General features: G+C 26.9%; 2 protein-coding genes across 12 annotated transcripts; one reads left to right on the top strand and one right to left on the bottom strand.

The window, feature by feature from the left end:
* Positions 1-133: 133 nt before the first annotated feature.
* LOC117209323 (protein phosphatase 1L) lies at positions 134-19,035 on the top strand. 7 transcript variants are annotated; one of them, XM_033451238.1, is made up of 10 exons: positions 137-474; positions 656-803; positions 15,856-15,937; positions 16,215-16,460; positions 16,656-16,853; positions 17,569-17,862; positions 17,938-18,094; positions 18,169-18,299; positions 18,399-18,706; positions 18,789-19,035. In XM_033451238.1, exons 3-10 carry the CDS (start codon positions 15,902-15,904, stop codon positions 18,862-18,864), a joined length of 1,446 nt encoding a protein of 481 aa, XP_033307129.1. In that variant the 5' UTR covers positions 137-474; positions 656-803; positions 15,856-15,901; the 3' UTR covers positions 18,865-19,035. The 7 variants fall into 7 exon arrangements, with proteins under 7 accessions (XP_033307132.1, XP_033307133.1, XP_033307129.1 ...); XM_033451241.1 differs by lacking the exon at positions 15,856-15,937 and having other exon boundaries at positions 134-474; positions 656-807; XM_033451242.1 differs by lacking the exon at positions 15,856-15,937 and having other exon boundaries at positions 136-474.
* Positions 3,050-14,872, bottom strand: LOC117209319 (dedicator of cytokinesis protein 9). Of its 5 annotated transcripts, none has more exons than XM_033451195.1 (29): positions 14,734-14,832; positions 13,944-14,060; positions 13,479-13,657; positions 13,301-13,370; positions 12,507-12,947; positions 11,922-12,416; positions 11,664-11,830; positions 11,417-11,578; positions 11,275-11,354; positions 10,941-11,194; positions 10,630-10,871; positions 10,372-10,471; positions 9,881-10,252; positions 9,620-9,817; positions 9,405-9,551; positions 9,038-9,224; positions 8,934-8,963; positions 8,118-8,296; positions 7,758-7,966; positions 7,268-7,675; positions 6,890-7,190; positions 6,640-6,799; positions 6,366-6,526; positions 5,942-6,271; positions 5,733-5,883; positions 5,211-5,473; positions 4,774-5,131; positions 4,410-4,701; positions 3,050-4,293 (listed from the first exon to the last, which is right to left on the bottom strand). In XM_033451195.1, the coding sequence occupies exons 1-29, from the start codon at positions 14,830-14,832 to the stop codon at positions 4,059-4,061; spliced, it is 6,387 nt and encodes a 2,128-aa protein (XP_033307086.1). In that variant the 3' UTR covers positions 3,050-4,058. The 5 variants fall into 5 exon arrangements, with proteins under 5 accessions (XP_033307086.1, XP_033307091.1, XP_033307087.1 ...); XM_033451200.1 differs by lacking the exon at positions 14,734-14,832 and adding an exon at positions 14,384-14,455; XM_033451196.1 differs by having other exon boundaries at positions 4,059-4,293; positions 5,742-5,883; positions 14,734-14,872.
* Positions 19,036-19,973: the final 938 nt, after the last annotated feature.

Here is a 19,973-nt window from a genome sequence, read left to right as displayed (position 1 = left end):
TTCTGTACTCTATATTCTACGAGATCCCGCGCCCGCGAAGCATCTTAATCGCAACCATATCGTAGCTTTAGTGCATAGCGCCACTATCGTTCGACTGGCGTACTTCATAACTATGTGTACTTTTAACATAGAAGTTCTAGGTAGAAATCTGTGTATAAGTACTTTACTCTCCTATCCTCCCCTTTACCCTCGCAGTACGTCGTGTCGTGTCTATTAATGACAAAATGTAGATTCTGCAAGGGCGATGGAGAATACAGGAGAGTGAAGTACGCTAGTCGAACGATAGTGACGCTACATACTAAAGCTACAATATGGCTGTGATCAAGTTGCTCTACAATCACAATCAATAGTATATACAATAAGAGTACACATAATAATACATATCAGTATCGTGGCATGAACATACCTATATCACCATGTTCGTACATAAAGATATTCGAAACCTAATCCACATTAAGATAAAAAGTACCAAAAGTATGTATTATTATTGTTAATGTTATTATAAATATCTTGGGAATCTAACCGAGAAACGGTTATATGTATAGGGAAAAATTGTTCAGAATTAATACATATTTGAAAATCCTTAAAATTGATAAAGTTAAATTATATATTGGAAATAGTAGAAATCTATAATGGATCTTTTTCTTCTTTTCAGAATGTATACTTTTCTAATGTCCTTGTCTAGAAGAAACGTGCTATTCATCCTCTGTTTTAATTTCAACTTTGGTGATATAATTAGTTTTAACTGACTTTAGTTATATCATTTCGTCGAAGCAATTTATATACGAAATAAGCCAAAACATGCAAGTAAGTAAACTTTAAACTTATTATCGTCTTACAATTTATTTAATTTAATAAACAAATTATTTTATTTGCGCAGTATGATTTAATGCAATCACTGTCTAAGAAATACTTTATATATTTTCATAAATCCATTACATATATAATAAATAAATCTGAATTTTTTCAAAGCAAGTTTTATATTTCCACTGTTTCTATTCATTAAAATTATGATTACACTAATATTACTTACATAGTTGCAACATTTATTTTCATGCATCATTCAACTTTATCATTGAATTTAGACACTTATTATATTCTTCTCTCTCTCACATGCATCCATAATTCAAAATATTTCCATATTATAAAATTTTATATCGAATGTAAATTACGACAGTCATATATTTTGTGCAATATATTATATGTCATGGTCAAACTTACATTTAAGTCATCATCAAAGTAGACTTTAACATATCATTGGACAGCATTCGGACTTTTATTTATAAATATTTTTGCAACTAAAGAGGCACTGTATCTTGAAACATATTTTTTAAAATTTCATTTAATAAATTTGCAACATGGCAAACTTTTATTAATCAAAATCGTATATATATATATACACATATAATATGCAAAGAGAAGCAATAATTATTAATTGTATTTTATATTCAACTCATCTTTAAGAATATTTCTGATATAATTTTCATTTGATTATGTGTCTAACACATAATTAACTTTTATCTTTATATACGTATATTTGAATAAAATTCTTAATAATTTTAAATAATTCATAATTATTGCCTCACTTATTTGTAGAGAGTTTTAGCTTTCTTGAATTTACAAGTGCAAAAGCAATAAATTTGATACAATTTAATAACACTGGTCCAACTTAACTTTGTGCTAAAAAAAATCAATGTGTTATTATGCGTATGAAATATAGTTATTTCTTAAATGTAGTTATTCTTTTAATAAACAATTCATAGCTTAGTAAACATAACTCTTTCTATTTCTAATAGTATTATTTGCTATCTTAAATATAGTTAAGACAAATATCAACATATATTTCCAAATATTCAGACGCATTACTGTGCGATCTAATTTATGCTATAGCTAGACTACTAGTGCAGTCTGAATAAAAGAAATAATTTGCAATGGCACATAAGTTTTACAACATTCCAGTCAAGTATTTTTATTATTTCGTAATTTATCCACCATGTAAATGAACTCTACTAAAACATAAATCTAATAGTTTTCATTTACATATTATATAGTTCTTCACTCAGCATTTTTTTTGTAGTGTAAGAGCTGTATACGCATTTTTAAAATTGCAATTTTGAAAGAAAAATAGTTTGTAATAATTGTAACAATAAAAATAAAAAATGAAATAATTAATTTTATGTTCAATATTCAATACAATGTTCAAGTTATTGAGTAAGCTCTTAAAATTATTAATGCATAATTATATTCTGTGTTTATACAATAATGAAATTTACTTTCTACAGCACAATCGTAATCACAATCTCACCAGACTTCAAAATGAATAATTTTTTGTGGTTATTTAAATATACATTTATTATAAATTCTATTCTTTGCTTGCACAAATGTCACATAAACAGTTTTTTTGTACTACCAAAATTGCAAATGTATGACAATCACATAACATAATATAATTTGAACATAAAATTCTAATATCAAATAATATATATTTATAAAGATAAATAATAATATTTAATTATCAAAACAATATTTTATATGTACTAATTACAATTATATACAAATTGAGTACCCATAATAGCACATAAATTCTGCAAAATTTTTTAGCCTGAATTCTATAATGCAATTAATATCTTTTTTTTATACATATGATAATTAACAAAATTTGATCAACTAGAAGAAATAAGATTTATATAAAACAAATTTTTTCTACTGTTTATTTAGTTTGGTGATATTTTATGTGCAATAAATTAAAAAATTTCAAATTTCTGTATTCTTATGTATAGCTAATTTTGAAAAAAATAATATGCTGTATAAATATAATAAAGTGTTATTCCCTATCAAAATCCTATTATAAGAGAGATATATCGAAGAAATTCGCACATAATATAAAACAAAAATTTGTTGAAACACTTGTTACGAAAAATTTTGTTAAGTACATCATCCATAAAATTTTATTATATTATTAATCAAAATGAGGAGATATTATAAAAACTTCGTATAGAAGATACTGAAGAAAAATTTGTAATTAAAACTTAATTTTTTATTAGTCGTTATCATATAAAAGCGTAAAATAAATATATGAAGATTCAAATGTTTAAATTTCTTAAAATGTTATGACATCACAAAATATTCTCCTCTTCTCGATTAAATAATAACATTTCCATAAATATAGAATAATTGCTAGCTACATGTTTACATAATACATATATATACGTAGAATAAATTATACAAATATATACAAATTAAGTTCTACACATTTTAACATATTCTAATGTACAAATCATTGAATTCTTGCAGAATATATACGCATGTATAAATGCCCCTTTAGGTGCTCGACACCAAAATATACTACATTTAATTAGATTTAAATGTATCTGTAATATTTCTAATATATAGAAAACATATATTTTTTTAATATAGATGATTATAAATCTTGTAACTAGCAAAAATGTAGTGAATCTTTTATGGAAATAAAAAAATGTCAGTAGTATTCTTGTTACTTCTTATCTTCATGCCTCTATAATATTTCAATTGACGTAATTATTTAAGAAAAACAAAACATGTAATAAATATATGAAAATATGGCAGTGATTAGATATTAAGAACCTTTAGTAATATTAGGCCTTGAGATAATTTATAGTTTTATATTGATCAAAGAGAATAGATACGCATCTATTATGAAATGATCTCCTAAACTAAATATTTTAGCATTTTTCCCATTCTATCAAATAGAGCAGAAAAGATCTTATTATTCACCATTTATACTCGAATAAATGATAAAGAAATTAATAATATAAAGCACATATATACGCATTTTATAAAAAGAAATAAATTTGATTATAACAAATAAAAAATTTAAGTAAATATGCAGTAATAGTCTTACTTACAGTCGTAGTGGCAATATTCATTCATTAATCACTTGTAACAGAAGTACTTTTGAGCATATGCGAATTAATTATGGGTTAATATGACCCAATTTATATCATTCACTTATAACAAAATGTGCATTAAAAATAAAGCTAATTTAATTGCAAATGATTTCATTTCAATGACCTCTTATCTTAAGCTGTACTTGTGTGATTACTAGCACCACTGATAGCACTAAATAAAGCAGCGCTGTTACGTTTAAAATTTCCAACTTGTTCATCAGGCCAAATAGGTTCACCAAGTAATGATGACAAATTTTGGCAAAGTTTCTGATAATTCTCACGTAACACTTCTTGATATTCATGCTGATCAGATGTAATCAACTTACTATTTATTTGCAGAGCTGTGTAACATATTTTAACAAATTCTCTGAAAATCAGATAATTCCAATTAATAAATTTTGTGTGTGAAATGTAATATACTTTGAAAATGCAATGATTGTGTGTGTGTGTACATACGCGAGATATATTTTTTAAAAAACATACCTGAAAACATCTTTTAGTTCTTCAACTTTATCATCTGGATATTGTGGAGACAGTGCAGGATCTAAAAATGCGGAAGCGTATGCGAGTGGTCCAGCATTTACTGTAACACATATACTTCCTTGTAATCTTAATTGCAATTTTTTCACGTCTGTTGGTCCTATAAGAGCTACATCTTCTAATTCTTGGACACGTTGTCGCATTTCATCTAAAGCGACTTCAATTGGACTCAGTTCCATTATTCGTTTTTCAATAACTAAAATACGTTTTTTAATGTATGGAAAAGAATATTGTGCTGAAATCATAAAATATGCTATCACGTATATATCTATAAATAATATGGTACATAATAATGAAGTAAACTTACTTGTAAGAATTGTTCTACGTTTCCATTGTTCTTCTGGAATACCTCTGGCTTTTCCTTCTTTAGTGAATGGAGTTTCAAACATAAAACATGATATATTATGATTCTGTTCAAACTCTGTTTGTCTTGTTTCTAACTCATATTTTTCGAAATAAGGTGTAACGTGTGTCACTTGAATATACGCTATTTTTGAATCTAATTCGGTTATGTCGATAGGTATAGAATCCATTATCATTTTAACATTTTCTGAGCCAAATTTTTCAGAGTAGAGATGATGGAGACGTTCTGAAATTTCAGATAAAGATGTAACTTTTGGTTCTTTATAAATGTACTCTTGCCCATTTTCATCCTCAAAATATGCCTAAAAAACATTTATTACAAATTATACATACAAAATGTAATGAAATAACATTATAATATTGGCTATTAATAATATTTACTGTGCCAAAAAATGCAACTCTATAAAATCTTCCAAGAAGTCTTTTTCCGGACTTTGTAACTTCAACAATTTTATTACAGGCTTGTGCCAAATGAGAATAACAATTTGCTAAAGCTTCATAATTTCTTTTCGCTTCGTACATAGGAACTATTAATCTGTACAAATGTCCAAGAAGTTCAAATCGTTCTGCTTTCTCTAACATCTCAGCACAAAGTTCTAATTGTTCAAGAAGTATATATTCGTTGTAATGAATATCTTGCACGCCTAAAATAATGCTAGTGTTTATAAAATTTTATATTTAAAAATAAACAATTGATTTCCAAATAATTCACCAACATTAAAAAATTCCAGTAACAATTTTTAAATCGAAATTCAAAGTAAAAAGTGCATTAAAAACAAAATGTTATAATTCCAATATAAATTAATAGCTCTAACAAGAAACAATAAAGAAATAGATGAAAAGAAGAAAGGAATGTAAAAAATAATAGAAACGTAACATAATACAAACATGTGCAAAACATACAAATCTCACCAGCATCAAGTTTAAGACTGCATTCATCTCTAGAGATATTTTCAGAAATCTTGTCAAAGGCTTCTGCACCCCATGTATGAACTTTTCTCAATTTTAAATACTCTGCTATTAATGCGGCAATATGTAATTGACAACAAGCAGCCTAAAAGTGATATAGCATAAAGATATTAAGTTATTTAAAAAAAATTTTTAATGTATACCTCTGAAAAATTTCCATCTCTTGCGTGATTTCTAGCCATAGTTTCTAACCATGTATGTCTCAATTCAGGTGTACTGGCATAAGAATTAGCCAAACTATGTTGTAGGTCTACCAACATTTCAGGATCATTGTTATGTTCTCTCATTTGAGCTGTGGCCATCAAAACAGTCCTAATTCTTTTATTCAGATCTTTAACTTCAACTGGAAAACCAGTACCCTTCATCACTTTATCAGAAGAAGCATAGCTATTTATTAATGATAATGATTCTTGAAACCTTGAATTATTTAATCCAATAACATTTCCAAGCATTTGAGAAACAGATATAATTACCTATTTACATAAATATAAAGTATTAACATTTTTAAAGCATAATCAGACTTAATGCAATGTATAAAAGGGAAAATTATTTTCGTCATATACTTACTTGTAAGTGAACCCTAGTTAGTCCTTTCCTACTGGTGAACTCAAAATTGCTTCTCATAAGAAGATAAAGTAAAGCACAAGATTCCTGCCGAATGGAACTTAACTTACTATTACAACAACGTAATAATTCGTAACATAAACGTCCACATAATACAGCATTTCCTATAAGAATAATAATATCTAGTTAATTAAAATGAGACAGTATAATTTATTAAATATTTAACTGTTTTTTATTTACACCCAATAGAATCAGACTCAACTGTTAAAATTCATACCTTGAAATAGAATTATAGAATAATTATTTAAAAAGGCTCTGAAACTGGCAAAAACGTGCCGTAGTAAGGTTTCAGACTGTCCAACTTGCAAAAACGATAAATATATACTAAATACTTTCTGCATTATGGGATTATCACCATCTGCTGTTAGAAGCACATCCTATACAAAAAAAAGAAGAAAAACCAAATATAACACAGATAAATATTTCTGAATTATGACATATGTATAAGTGGAAAATTTCTTTTATACCTTAAAATGAATACAAAATAATCCTAAACAATCCAATGCAATTAGACCAACTTCTGTCGCCATATTCGCTTCTAATAAAGCTTGATGCACTTTCCCACTATCGCTTTCAACAAGATTTTCCCGTGCAGTAGTATTATGTGGTTGTAAAGTACTAGTAGCGGGTCCATCGTTAGAAAAATCTGGAGGTGCCATTCTAGCTGGTAATGTCATTGCTTTCACTGTTCGAGGTTTTCCAGAACTATTTACCATGTTTGCAGCTATTTGCCTTTTCCCAATATATTTAAAATGATGAAGGCTCATTCTGAAATAAAGAATGAACATAATAACGCCTATTTTGCACTAGAAGTAACTTTTATGTTTAACTCGACATTAACTTACTCAATTACTGTAAAGAAACTTAAAATTTCACAATCGCTGCATTGTTGCCACCAAGCAATAACTTGATGATCACCTAAGTATTTTATTACAAATAGAAAACAAAGTAAAATATCCTTAACTTCCGACGACTGCAATTTATCGCATCTAGGTGACGATTGTGTAACACTTAAAGAACGAGAATGTCTTTTTTTTTCGCCAGTACCATTTTCGATAGGTTCACGAATAATAGTAGTTTCTTGAGATATATTCGATTGAGAAGCACCAGATATTGTTGATGTATCTGATTCTATACTAGTACAGGAATATCCATTAACTAATCCTTGGCCTGCTATGGCTGCGAAGTATGTAGAATCTCGTAAATGCATAGACGCCCTTATTGGAGATTGAGTTTCCAAATGTAATGTAAGCCTACATATATTTTTTTATGTAGATTGTTTCTCTTATTTTTTTATTTATCTTAAGCAAATATGATACTGAAAAATTTGTTTACCTATGTATTGATTTTGGAGTTCCAGTGGTCGCAGTAGTACTCGCGGTATCTTTATTTGCCAAAAATGAACTACTAGTTGATATTCTATTTGTGCCATTTTGCCTAACTTCTGTTTTACTGTTATCATGTATGGATTGCAATCGATGTAGATTTTCCAATACAATACCTAGCCATGGTATGTAAGTGGATGCTATTCTACTTAATTGACCCTGTAATAATAAAATTACATTATTTTAGAATTAAATTTACTTAAATATTTGTACTTACTTTGAAAACATTAATTATATCAAAAGTACAATATATGTAAGATATCATATTAGAATAAAAATACAGAGGTAGAAATAAATAAAAGCAATTTACCTTATTCTGATATCTATCATCAAGTTCATGCTTTGCCATTAAATCTCTTAATGTAGATATTGCCACTTTACGAATTTGTACAATTTCATTTAAGGAGGTTCTAACTTCTTGCATTAACAGTCCAACTAAGAAATGATGTTTGCAAAAATCTTCTGACAAACAATATTCATTTATTAAATCTGTAATGAATATTTCAAATTGATAAACTTATTTGATTTACTATAATTTTAGATAATATGAAAATAGAAAAACATGTACATACAAGGATCACCTAAATATAGGAAAAATTGAATGAAATTACAGTAGCTTAAATGAAATTTTTTCATTAGTTTGCTATCGAGAATATTGATTATTTTATAGGTACTTAATATTTAAGTGAAAAAGATCTTTTATCTGAAATTACCTATTGATTAATTATGTGAATATTACTAATTATAACCATGATTTTGTAAAACGTTTGCAAATTCATGCAGTTTTTTTACATTAAATATTTTTAAATAGCAAATATGTATTAAAATAAAAATAAGAAGTTTTGCATAAAAGTATAAAATATAACATAAAATTTATGTGAGTGTGTAAATCTATATATTCTATATTGCAAAGTTCAGTACTTCATAAATTCCATTTGACAATTTTCAGTGCATTTAAATATAATGAAACAGGCTTGCATAGCAACAAATAAGAATGCCATGAAAGTATTTTCTAAACATCTACTGATTGATAGTGATTAATAATAAGAAAATTGTATGCAACTCCCACTCACTATGGCTACGGTAACAAATCACAATAAAGATGGGAGTGTATGACTTAACATACCATCACATTCTGGATCACTCTCTGTATCTTCTAAATAAAGCATAAAATGATTATATTTACGAAACATTAGGCATCAAATATAATATAGTAGTAGTTAATTTTACCTTTGGAAATGATTCGTGATTGCATCATTGGTAAATTGAAAGACACATAATGCTCGTGTGAACAAATTATTTGCAAGAATGTAAATTTAAAATCATGTAGTGTACGTTGATCTCCAGGAGAGAAATTGTCCATGTATGAATTTATTAAACGGAAAACGAACCCACGATCCATAAATGTAAGGCATCGCTATTTTAAGATATGAAGAATTAATGATTATTTAAAAAAAACTATTTTTATATAATAATAAAATACTATCATTAACAATTACAGTATGAGACTTTATAAAACTTATGCTTATCATTTGCTGTATTATCTTTACTCTAAAAAAAATATTTAACCTGTAAATAATATATAGCATTTACTTACTTTTAAAAATTGTGCAAGACTTTTGTTTAATTCATGTGTTTCAACTGGCATCTCTTTATATTTGTTCATAAGATAAGGCATAATAACTTCCACTAAATTTCGAATTTTTTCATGATATTCTTTTGAAAATCTTTCATTTCTATGCATCTGTAAAAGATGTTAATTGATTTATACTTTCTAATAAATTATATTTTTTATATTATTACAAAACATACTTTTATCCTTCCTGTCGAAAGCAAATGCTGTGCCATACTCTTAATCATTATTTCAAAAAAGAAACTGGAATGATGCATAAATTTATTTACTACTAGAAAGTCAGTATTACTTGGCTGCAATAATGTAGGAAGATGTTTTCCTAATTGTTCATGAACTGTTATAATACCATTTCCTTGAGAAGGTGGCACAAAAACAAACTGTAAAAGATAATGATATAAAATTTACTAGTAAAATTAATCAATTCTATTAGTAATATTTACCTTAATATAAGCCTGAAGTGTTTCTTTCCTACCAGCTTCATGCACCATATTTATGAAATGTATTAAAACTCTTATAATATACCATCCAACTTCTTCATTTGTAGTACATGTTAACAATGTAAATAACTGATTCAATATAGTAGGAAGAAATGTAATAACTGTAACTAATTGTACTGCATGAGCAGCTTTTAATATTTTGCATGTTTCCGAATCCGCTGGTACCGCTCCTAGTTTTGTATCTAGGATGCGTTCCATATGAGCAAATAAATTATGTAAATGTACATCACGTGTGAATACAGTTGAAATCAATTGAAATGCTACTGTAAATACCGGTCGTTGAGAATCAACCCATATAATTTCCGGTCCAGCATTCTAGAACAACGAAAAATTTATCTTTAAGATATTAAACGCGATAGCTATAAATGATTATCATATTTTATTATTTTTTTGAATTAATAAAATATAAATATATAACTTCATTTTATTTTTACCCCTTTTCCTAGTCCTAGAGGTTGTATTGAAAGATATCCTGGCGGTAAATGTGTTGCAACAGGTAGTGCTTGTACATTCATATCCATATCCACATTTAATCTATGTAAGATATACAAAATTAATACAAATAATACAAGATTTGATTAGAAAGTTTACTTTGTAAATATAATATCTCATATTTATATAGTATACAATTATAATTACATATCAGTGTTTTATTAGTGATATATAAATCGTAATTCCTAACATTATCATACCTTCCTTTATGCAACAATGGAGACCAAGCATAACCAACACAATTTTCAACACCATTTTCTTTTTTCTTGTTCATATCACAACTTATGTGGTAAAAAGAAAAGAGTAAATGATGCTTGGCATGAAGTTTTGATGGTAACCTTATTTTAATTTCTTCATACCAAGAAGGAACTGCATTATGATGTAAAACTGCGCAAGATGCTCGTAAACATAAAAGTGGAGCACCAGGTCTTCCATATATACACTATTATGAAAAAATCCGAAAAGTATTAGCAATAATTTAATAATCTATGAAATAACATATTCTACATACCCTTAAAGGTGTGGCATTTTCACAATCATTGTCTCGTAATTCAATAACGCACGCAATGTTTCTAGCTCTGGTAAATATTTTTTGAGTATCAAAGCAAAGAGTTTGCGGATATACATAAAGATGGTTAATATAAGTTGTGTATGGATGAACATCTTTCTCTGAAGTACTTTCAAACTCTGCGATCTCAAGAGTTGGTTCAGATATTGGCGGTAATGGAAATGGCTTTAAAGCTGCTAAAGATGTAGATAATGTATCTGTAAAGAAAAAATAAAAATTAGATTTTATTATTCAAGTTTATACATAGTAAGAAAAATGTTATTCTCCAGATACATACTGTCAGGTAAATCTGTAATTGACTCAATTCTTATTTTCAACCAACCAGGTATCACAGTCAATTTACTAAGTTTTTCAGGCCTATAATAAAAAATATCAAAATATATATCATATATATCTTACTATATATTATATATGCATACTTTCTATACTCTGAAAGGAGTTTGAGTAATTCTTCATCTTTTATTTTATTTCCTTCTTGCCTATATATTGCAGGAAAGTCTGATGATGTATCTAATTCATTACTATATAACCTAAATAATGGTCTGGCAGCCCAAGCAAACGGCATTCTATAATTTCCCAATCTAAAAAATTTATAATTTTTTGGACAAAATTTTACAATGTACAGAAAAATATACAGGTTAAAAATGTAACTACATATAAACTTACCTTTGGCAACATGCTCTAACTTGTTTATGTACTTTTAAACCTAATCGTGGATCTTTTGTAGCCCTTAAATATGGTTCAGAAGTTTGGCATATATTCCCTTGTAATATTTTATCTATTCTTACAACCAAAAATATATCAGGGTGCGGATTACTAATACTAAATATGGCCTATAAAAATATACACTGCTATTAGTAAACTACACAATGATATTAACATTATTGTTAAAAATTTGTTACTTTAGAAAAAGAAAGAACAAACCTGTTTTGGATATTTAATCCAATCTAGTGGTATATTTTTCAGATCATCTGGTAGTTTAATATTTTCTGTAGATTCTGTCATAATACCTACAGGACTTAATTCTTTTACTATTCCTTGAACAACCTCATGATTGATATCAAAATGAAAATTTTCAGTTAGCTTCCTGCCATTTCTTGCATCATAAAGACTTAGTGTAGTTTGATATGGTTCCACCTGACATAATGATTCTTTCTCATCTATTGGTGCTTGTAATCTAAATTTAAGACTTTCACATTTTACAAAAATTCTCTGCCCAAATTGTTCTTTGTATGGATCAATATTCTGTTCATTACAATTGCCTGGTTGTTGTTTAATATGTGGAATATGAGGATAAATACTAAACAATTGTTTGCGACATTCTCGTCTTGCTAATGCAATACTAGTATCTGTTTCCCTAGAATACTTTATCAGTTGTGGATTCATACTTTGTTCTAAGCCTTTGAGCGTTCCATAAACCTACAAATAATACAATAAACTCAAGTGGAATTATATGTAAAGAAGTACACTTACAACATTGGAAACAATGCTTATTTCTACTTTTAATACCTGCATAGGTTGAGGAGAAGGAGGAGGTGTATTGCATGCTCTCTCTAACGAAGCAGCACGTTTTTCTTCTTGCTGCTTATAATGCTGTAATACTGAGCTTAACTTTAATAACCAATCCTGCATATCTGTTTCATTGTCTGCTGCTAATGTGTACGATTTATGAGTCCCGCTCATTCTTAATTCAAAACAATACCTTCCACGTTTTGGATTTCTAATAACTTCAGTGCAAAAATCCATTACTATCGTCAGTTTAGCTTCACCCTTTTTTTCATCTTTAAAAAGTTCAAGAATGTATGTGCCATCAACTTCTTGACGAAGATGACAAAACCTTCTCTTAAACGATTTTGAACCAATATTTGCAAACATGCGGTCACTACTACCAATTTCTGGTCCTTTCATTAAATAGCCTTCCTTTGTTATTCCATTACTCTTTGTTAATTCCTAATAAAATTGAACAAGTTGTTTTAATTTCTTATTTCTCCCTTATAAATTTATTATCTTAATTTCTCATAGGTCTATAATGATAATCAGAAATAATAATAGATGAATTTAATAAATGTTGTAAAAGCGATATTTAACATTATTTTCTTACAGAAAAATTACATGAAAAAGATAATATTAAAATATCTTTTCAAAATATTTTTTGCTATTTGTGTATAAAATATAATGTAAAAGATAATATATTTAATATACAAATCTTATTTATCCAAATATAATGCAAGTAAATGATATTTTAATAAGAAATATCATAATCCAACCTTCAAAAAGTTCATATTAGAAGCAAAATATTTTACCTCATCAACTTGGTCTACTTCTGTATCAATTTCATACACTTCATCTTTTAGATCATCTATTTTTGCTATTCTAAAAAATAAGAAAATACATATAAGCTACAACAATATATTTTATATTTTATGAAATAAAATTTTGCAATAATAAAATATTATTTATAGTCAAGTTTTATATTTATACTTAGGTAACTCAAGATAAGTTCCACTATATGCTGAATATTTATAATGTATGAGATTCCAATTAGATGTGTAACTCCGTAAACATTCTTTTGTAAGAAGATTCTCTTCCCCTTCCTCATTATCTGAAGTTTGTGGTATAGTTGGTACAAGAGTACGATATCTTCTAGGTAATACCACTTGCTACATTAGAAAGAGGATATTAAAACAATTAAAAAAATACTTAAAATTAAATAATTTATTTCAGTAAACTTTTTAGTAATAAGATTAAAAATATACATTATTATATATTATGGACAATAGACACTAAGTTCGACATTACACTTTTTAAATAATAAATTTAAAAAGTAGATTCCAAAAATTGCATGATATTAAACATCCTGTGCATGGTCCTATCTGATAACTTATCTGTCCCTGCAACGGATGTAAGTGTTTCAGAATAGATAAGAAATAATAAGTTAAAACTCACTGAAATATCATCCCTAGGGTATAGCAGGAGTTCTCTCTGAGGGTCGTTTTGTAATAAAGTTTTATTCTTTAATACAAAAGTTTCAAAATCTATGGGTTCTACTAGATGTGGCTTATTCTGAAATTAAAACATTTTCTTAAAATAAATAATACAAATTAAGAAAGATATGTATACATATGTTGATTTAAATTACTTTGATATTGTAATAAGAATTATTTAAAAAATTTGAAATAAAGATAAACAGCAACAGTAAACTATATAGAAGGCTATAATCTACATACATTAAAACTTGTAACATAAACTTTAAAAATTAAATATTACTTTGTCAATACTTATTATGACAATACAACAGGTCAAATAATTGCTTTTAAGAATAATGTAATTTATTTTTAATTCAAGGTAATAATTAATGAATAATGAATCAAGGTATTACAAGATACCATAAATGGACATGTTTCAGTGTGAATAACATTATCCTTAAAAAACCAGAATTTCATGTCTCAACCCTACTATGATAAAATAAAAAATAACGTTCCAAAAATATAACTAAATTGTTGATTCGACGTTATTTTATCTCTTCTTTAGCTTGAAATATTTATAGTTAGCCCTGTCCAGTTGACAGCAATTATCATGAATAATGAATTAACGATATTATGAAGGTCCTGATAAATGACTGCAGAGAGAACATATTTTCACTGGTATCAATTGTTGCATATTTGTTATTCAGAAAATAATGTAAAAATATATGCAGAAAATCATGCGGCAAAATGTATCGTGCCGAAAAACCTACCTGTACGGTACTCTCTCGTACTACCTGAGAGACGGTTTCTCGTAATTGAGCGGCCATGCCCGGTTTACCCAGGCCACGGGTAAACTTTCTTTCGCTCATCTTTGTTGATGACACATTGATCTCATCACCTTACGCCAACGAGGACAATCACGATCATCACGCGAACTCATTACACTGGGTAATATTAAACATTCGTTATTGTCGCAGCCATATTTACGCGGCTTCTAAACTCACGTCGTAGCAACGCATGACAGTTCTCCCTATGCAGTTTACAGCGTACAGCAACGTAATACATACATCGCTGCAACTATATCCGGTATATATGCTTACATACAAAATATGTACTATTTAATCACGCTCTAGCCTACATAACGTTGCACTTATGCATATGTAATACAGTCTTAACTCCCTGAATAAAGTTAAGTAGAGTCAAACAATTTTTAAAATTTTTACATATTTTATATATGCAATAAATTTGACTTGTTAATTTTAGAACAATTTTGTTTATGGGCTCTTAATATAAATACGAAAATATGTTTTATATGTTACAATTCTAACAATAAAAAGAATTTTGTTTTCTTCTATATCCTTGTTTATAAAGTAATCTTGAAAATCTCAATGAAACATTTACCTGCATATACATATGTGAAAGTCACGATTAAAGAAATCGTACTGTATACTATATGGTATTGTGATTATTAATTATTTCATTTAAAATTGTAATGTATTAAATTTTTGTATTTAATCTTATACTTTAACAAATTATTTTTTCTTATCTTCTTTACTATGTTATACCTCATAAGATATTTCTACTGGTTATGTCATTCAAAATACTTAAATTATATCTGATTCTATAGATATAAAGTAATCTTGTTAATTATGTGAATAACGTGAAATGCCAGCAATGCCGCATGCTTAAAATTACGGCGTGAGGTCAAACGTCTATCTACAGTAACGTTTGTAATTTGGTAGCGTCTGCTGTAAATACCAAATAGTATACAAATTTTTATTTTCCTCGAAGTTATAATCTTTTATCGAACGAACGATTATATGAATTTTGATGCATATTTGGTCAAGTGCGTGTTAATTGTAAATAATTATCGAATATTTATTGATATTTAGGTTTACAAGAAAACTGGCTTAATTTAAGGTGTTAATGCATTAGATTATGGATGACGAACTAGAAGACAAGATTTTATATCAGGTGACATAAAAATAATTTAAAAGATATAATGTTTTCTTCTTTTTAGAAAAATTCGTTCGATCTACGATTTCTGTATTCTGTTTAGTATTCAAAAATAGTCTCGATTGATTGCTTTTGAATCTTTGTAATATACTTTAAGTAGAAAGTAATATAAGTTTATTCTTTTATTAGAAAGAAATATTCATAGATTATGATATACTTGACTATTTGAAATTTATGATTTCTTTATAATAACAGCTATTATCAATAATTTTGTATTTTTGTTATTGTGCAATAGACATATGTATCATACATGAAGCTAGTATCAAAGTTTGCAGTGGGTATTCCCACAGGATTAAATGCTGGCATAAATTCTCCTTTGGGCTATTTTTGGAGAATCATGAGAGTCTATGCATTGAAGCCAGAAGTATTAATTTGTGGTGCAGTTTTGGCAGTAATTCTATTTTATATACAAACTATTGATATATGGAGCCGATCACTACTAGGAAAAATCCAATATACACTTGGTCGTACTACATCGAAAGTAAATGGACTAGAGAATAAGCTATATAATAATATATTATACAAATAGGACTAATTAGCATTATACTTATGTAATTAAATATGATATATATTAGTTGAAAAAATTACTTAATTATTTGTTTATCATTTAATTATTTGTTGCTCAAGGCATTACAAAAGAGAAATAAACATTTGCATCGTGTCTTATTATCTTTAGGTATCAAAACTACCATTTTTGGTTAATGATTCTGTAAATAATGGGGTGAAGCTGAGTTGGGAATTAAAACAAGGACACATTGCTGCATATGCTATTCAAGGTCATAGAGCTCGTATGGAAGATCGTTTTGTCGTAAATGAAGATATGAACAATACAGGTGTATCTTTATTTGCAATATTTGATGGACATGGTGGAGAAGTAAGTTCAAAAAGATCAGACACATGAGTCTATTTAATAGGAACTTAATCAATTATTCAATCAATTGTTCAAATAGGATATTTTTTAATGATTACTTATCATTTTTACTTGACTTTACATAATTACTTATCACATAACATTATCATTTTCAAATTTCTAAATTTATGATGTTATATGACTATTATCTTCCAAAATTGCAGATTAGAAACACAGGAATAAGGTAAATAATGATAAAGTTATACAGAGATAATATGGAAATATGGAAATAGATTGTATTAATATCATAATATATTCATATACTTATGTATTTTATGAGTTAATATATATCAATTATTTAGAATACCATTATAGATTATAGAATAATATAAAATATCATTATGTTTATGTTATATAATAGCTTAGCTTATATAGAAAAATTTAAAAATTACTACAGCAGTGCATGTAATAATAAGACAAAAAATTAAATGTCCTTCATACACCAATATCTTTAGCAAATGACTCAACAATATGTAAATAATAAATAAATGAAAAATTTTTTTACTTATAGTAAAACAGATTATTAAGATATATTTAATATATTATATTACTATTGTTAGTTTTACTTTAAATAGTATGAAATATTTCAATGATAGTATACCAATGATATGCCAATATTTTAAACATATTTATTACTTATAAATGTAAAATGCTGACATATGTTTTTATTTCTTAATAGTTTGCAGCAAATTATGCACGTGATAAACTTATTCCAAACATTAATAAAAAAGTGATTGAATTAAAAGATATGATAGCTGGTAAAGCAACACACATATCAGAAGACATAAAGGAAAATGAAGAAACAGAGAAGAAAGAGGAAAAAAGTAATGCAGATCACATTGAACGCAAAAAATCTTTTCGTAAAACTGTAAGCACTTCTTTAACAGATGATTGTATGAAAAAAAATGTTGATGTAACTGATCCAGAATTGCTTGATAAATTGGATAGCTTGTCAAGACCAATAACAAGAGAGGTATGATTGATATTAAATTTGATATCTTTTAAAATGGTAAATGTATAAAACAGTATTTTTTGTTTTAACTGTAAGGTAAAACCATGTAGAACAGTGGAAAAGCCACCAAAAGTGGATATTACAAATTACTTGGATGGAAATAAAATAAACTATGGTAGATTACTAACTGATGAAGTATTGGCCGTAGATAAATTATTAGTTGAGGCTGCAAAGAAAAATATGGATGTAGCTGGTAATTATCTTTTTACAATTTATATACTTTATTTATTCAGATTTAAAAATAACTTTTATAAATGTATAATACAGGTACAACTGCTTTAATTGCTCTCTTAGAAGACAATAAATTAATTGTAGCAAATGTTGGAGATTCAAGAGGTGTAATGTGTGATGGAAAAGGAAATGCCATACCTTTATCCTTTGACCATAAGCCGCAACAAGTATATAATTTTATTTATATAAATTGCTTAGGTCTTATGTAATAAATTTATGTTATTTAATAGTAAATATATTTTTTCATTTGTGAAAATAATTTTTAGGAAAGAGAAAGAAGGAGAATTAACAAAGCTGGTGGTTTAGTAACATTTAATGGTGTATGGAGAGTTGCTGGTATATTAGCAACTTCTCGAGCTTTGGGAGATTATCCATTAAAAGATAAAAAATTAGTGATTGCTGATCCTGATATTTTGACTTTTGATCTAAGTGACCATAATCCGATGTTTATCGTCCTGGCATCAGACGGTTTATGGGATACTTTTACAAATGAAGAGGCTGTCGCGTTTATTAAGGAACGTATAAACGAACCACATTTTGGTGCAAAAAGTATCACATTACAAAGTTATTACAGGTAATACAATTCGATCTTACGATCTTTACAAATATTGATTTAAATCAGATTTTTATTATGTATTTGTCTTTTTAACATATAGGGGTTCTGCAGACAATATAACTGTAGTTGTAATTAATTTGAAGGATCGTAAATACAGCATATCAGAGATCAAATAGAATCAATAATCTTTTAATTATACAACGAATTTATGTTTTTTCCAAAGATATTCTAGATTTATTAATTACTCATTAACGAATAGTAAGTGTAAATTTCTCTCTCTCATTTGTGTAATACAGAAATATGATGTTTCAGTCTTTATTAAAATGTTTCCCTTTTTATATAGTCAATTTTAGTTTTGTTATAATATCATATACATTTTTATGTATTGTATATTTAATGTGTTACAATACGTATGAAATATCCCTCTTTTATCTATAAAATTTAAACAAGTGCAATATTTTCTTTTACCTCGTATGTTTTTGAAATTAAATATGTTTGTATCATATGTTATTAAATTTATCCTCTGAAATATCTATTTTTCTATTTCACAGCAAGTACAGAATTCATATATACTTATGCATGTTATTTATGCATTTTGTAATAATGGTCTATATATATACATACAATACTATAAAGTTACAACATAGTACAAACGTGAACATATAATATTTATTTTTGTATAAATCTGAATGAATGAATTTCGTAAATGAGTAATTTGAAAAATCACATTTAGATATGTTACATAAAATAACTACTAACATTTAATATAACACTTTATACTTAAATGACTAATGATCGTTTAAATGTAAAAAATTCTGTACATTGAAAGTAATAAGTAATAAAAGTATAATATAAATACATAAAATTTAGTTCTAATTTTTAATGTTGTTAACAAAAAGTTTTTATTGGGAACTTAATAACAACGTCATATTATCTAATATGAGATAAATTATAATATATCATCATCTTCAATTTCTAACAAAATATTAATGAAATTATGAGTTCTGTTACAATTACAATATACACGTATAAATTTTATATTACCAAAATTCTTTTTATTCATATAATACATACAAAATTATATACTAGATATTTTTAAATTGTATACTTTACTTTATTATATAAAAGTTGAAGCACAGAAAATTTTATAGTGTTCAAATAAATACATTTTGCTGTTTATAAAGTGCGACCAAAATTGATCTTAAATATTATACTACAAAATATTTATTCATTAAAAATTAATTCCATGTTTGAAAGTGTATACATATTTAGGTATCACATGATG

The sequence above is a fragment of the Bombus bifarius genome, unplaced genomic scaffold (genome assembly GCF_011952205.1).
Source record: "Bombus bifarius isolate JDL3187 unplaced genomic scaffold, Bbif_JDL3187 scf7180000008169, whole genome shotgun sequence".
Taxonomy (NCBI): domain Eukaryota; kingdom Metazoa; phylum Arthropoda; class Insecta; order Hymenoptera; family Apidae; genus Bombus; species Bombus bifarius.
This window is presented reverse-complemented; position numbering and strand designations above follow the sequence as displayed.

What these genes read in the sequence shown, in the direction of transcription:
- LOC117209323 (XM_033451236.1), top strand. Translation starts at nt 14,981, where the DNA reads ATGACAGTTCTCCCTATGCAGTTTACAGCGTACAGCAACGTAATACAT. An exon ending in TTGGTCGTACTACATCGAAA is followed by an intron (nt 16,461 to 16,655) that starts GTAAATGGACTA and finishes TATTATCTTTAG; the next exon opens with GTATCAAAACTACCATTTTT. An exon ending in ACATTACAAAGTTATTACAG is followed by an intron (nt 18,707 to 18,788) that starts GTAATACAATTC and finishes TTTAACATATAG; the next exon opens with GGGTTCTGCAGACAATATAA.
- LOC117209319 (XM_033451195.1), bottom strand. Translation starts at nt 14,832, where the DNA reads ATGAGCGAAAGAAAGTTTACCCGTGGCCTGGGTAAACCGGGCATGGCC. An exon ending in ACCCTAGGGATGATATTTCA is followed by an intron (nt 13,658 to 13,943) that starts GTGAGTTTTAAC and finishes TTTCTAATGTAG; the next exon opens with CAAGTGGTATTACCTAGAAG. An exon ending in AGTTTCTTTACAGTAATTGA is followed by an intron (nt 7,191 to 7,267) that starts GTAAGTTAATGT and finishes TCTTTATTTCAG; the next exon opens with AATGAGCCTTCATCATTTTA.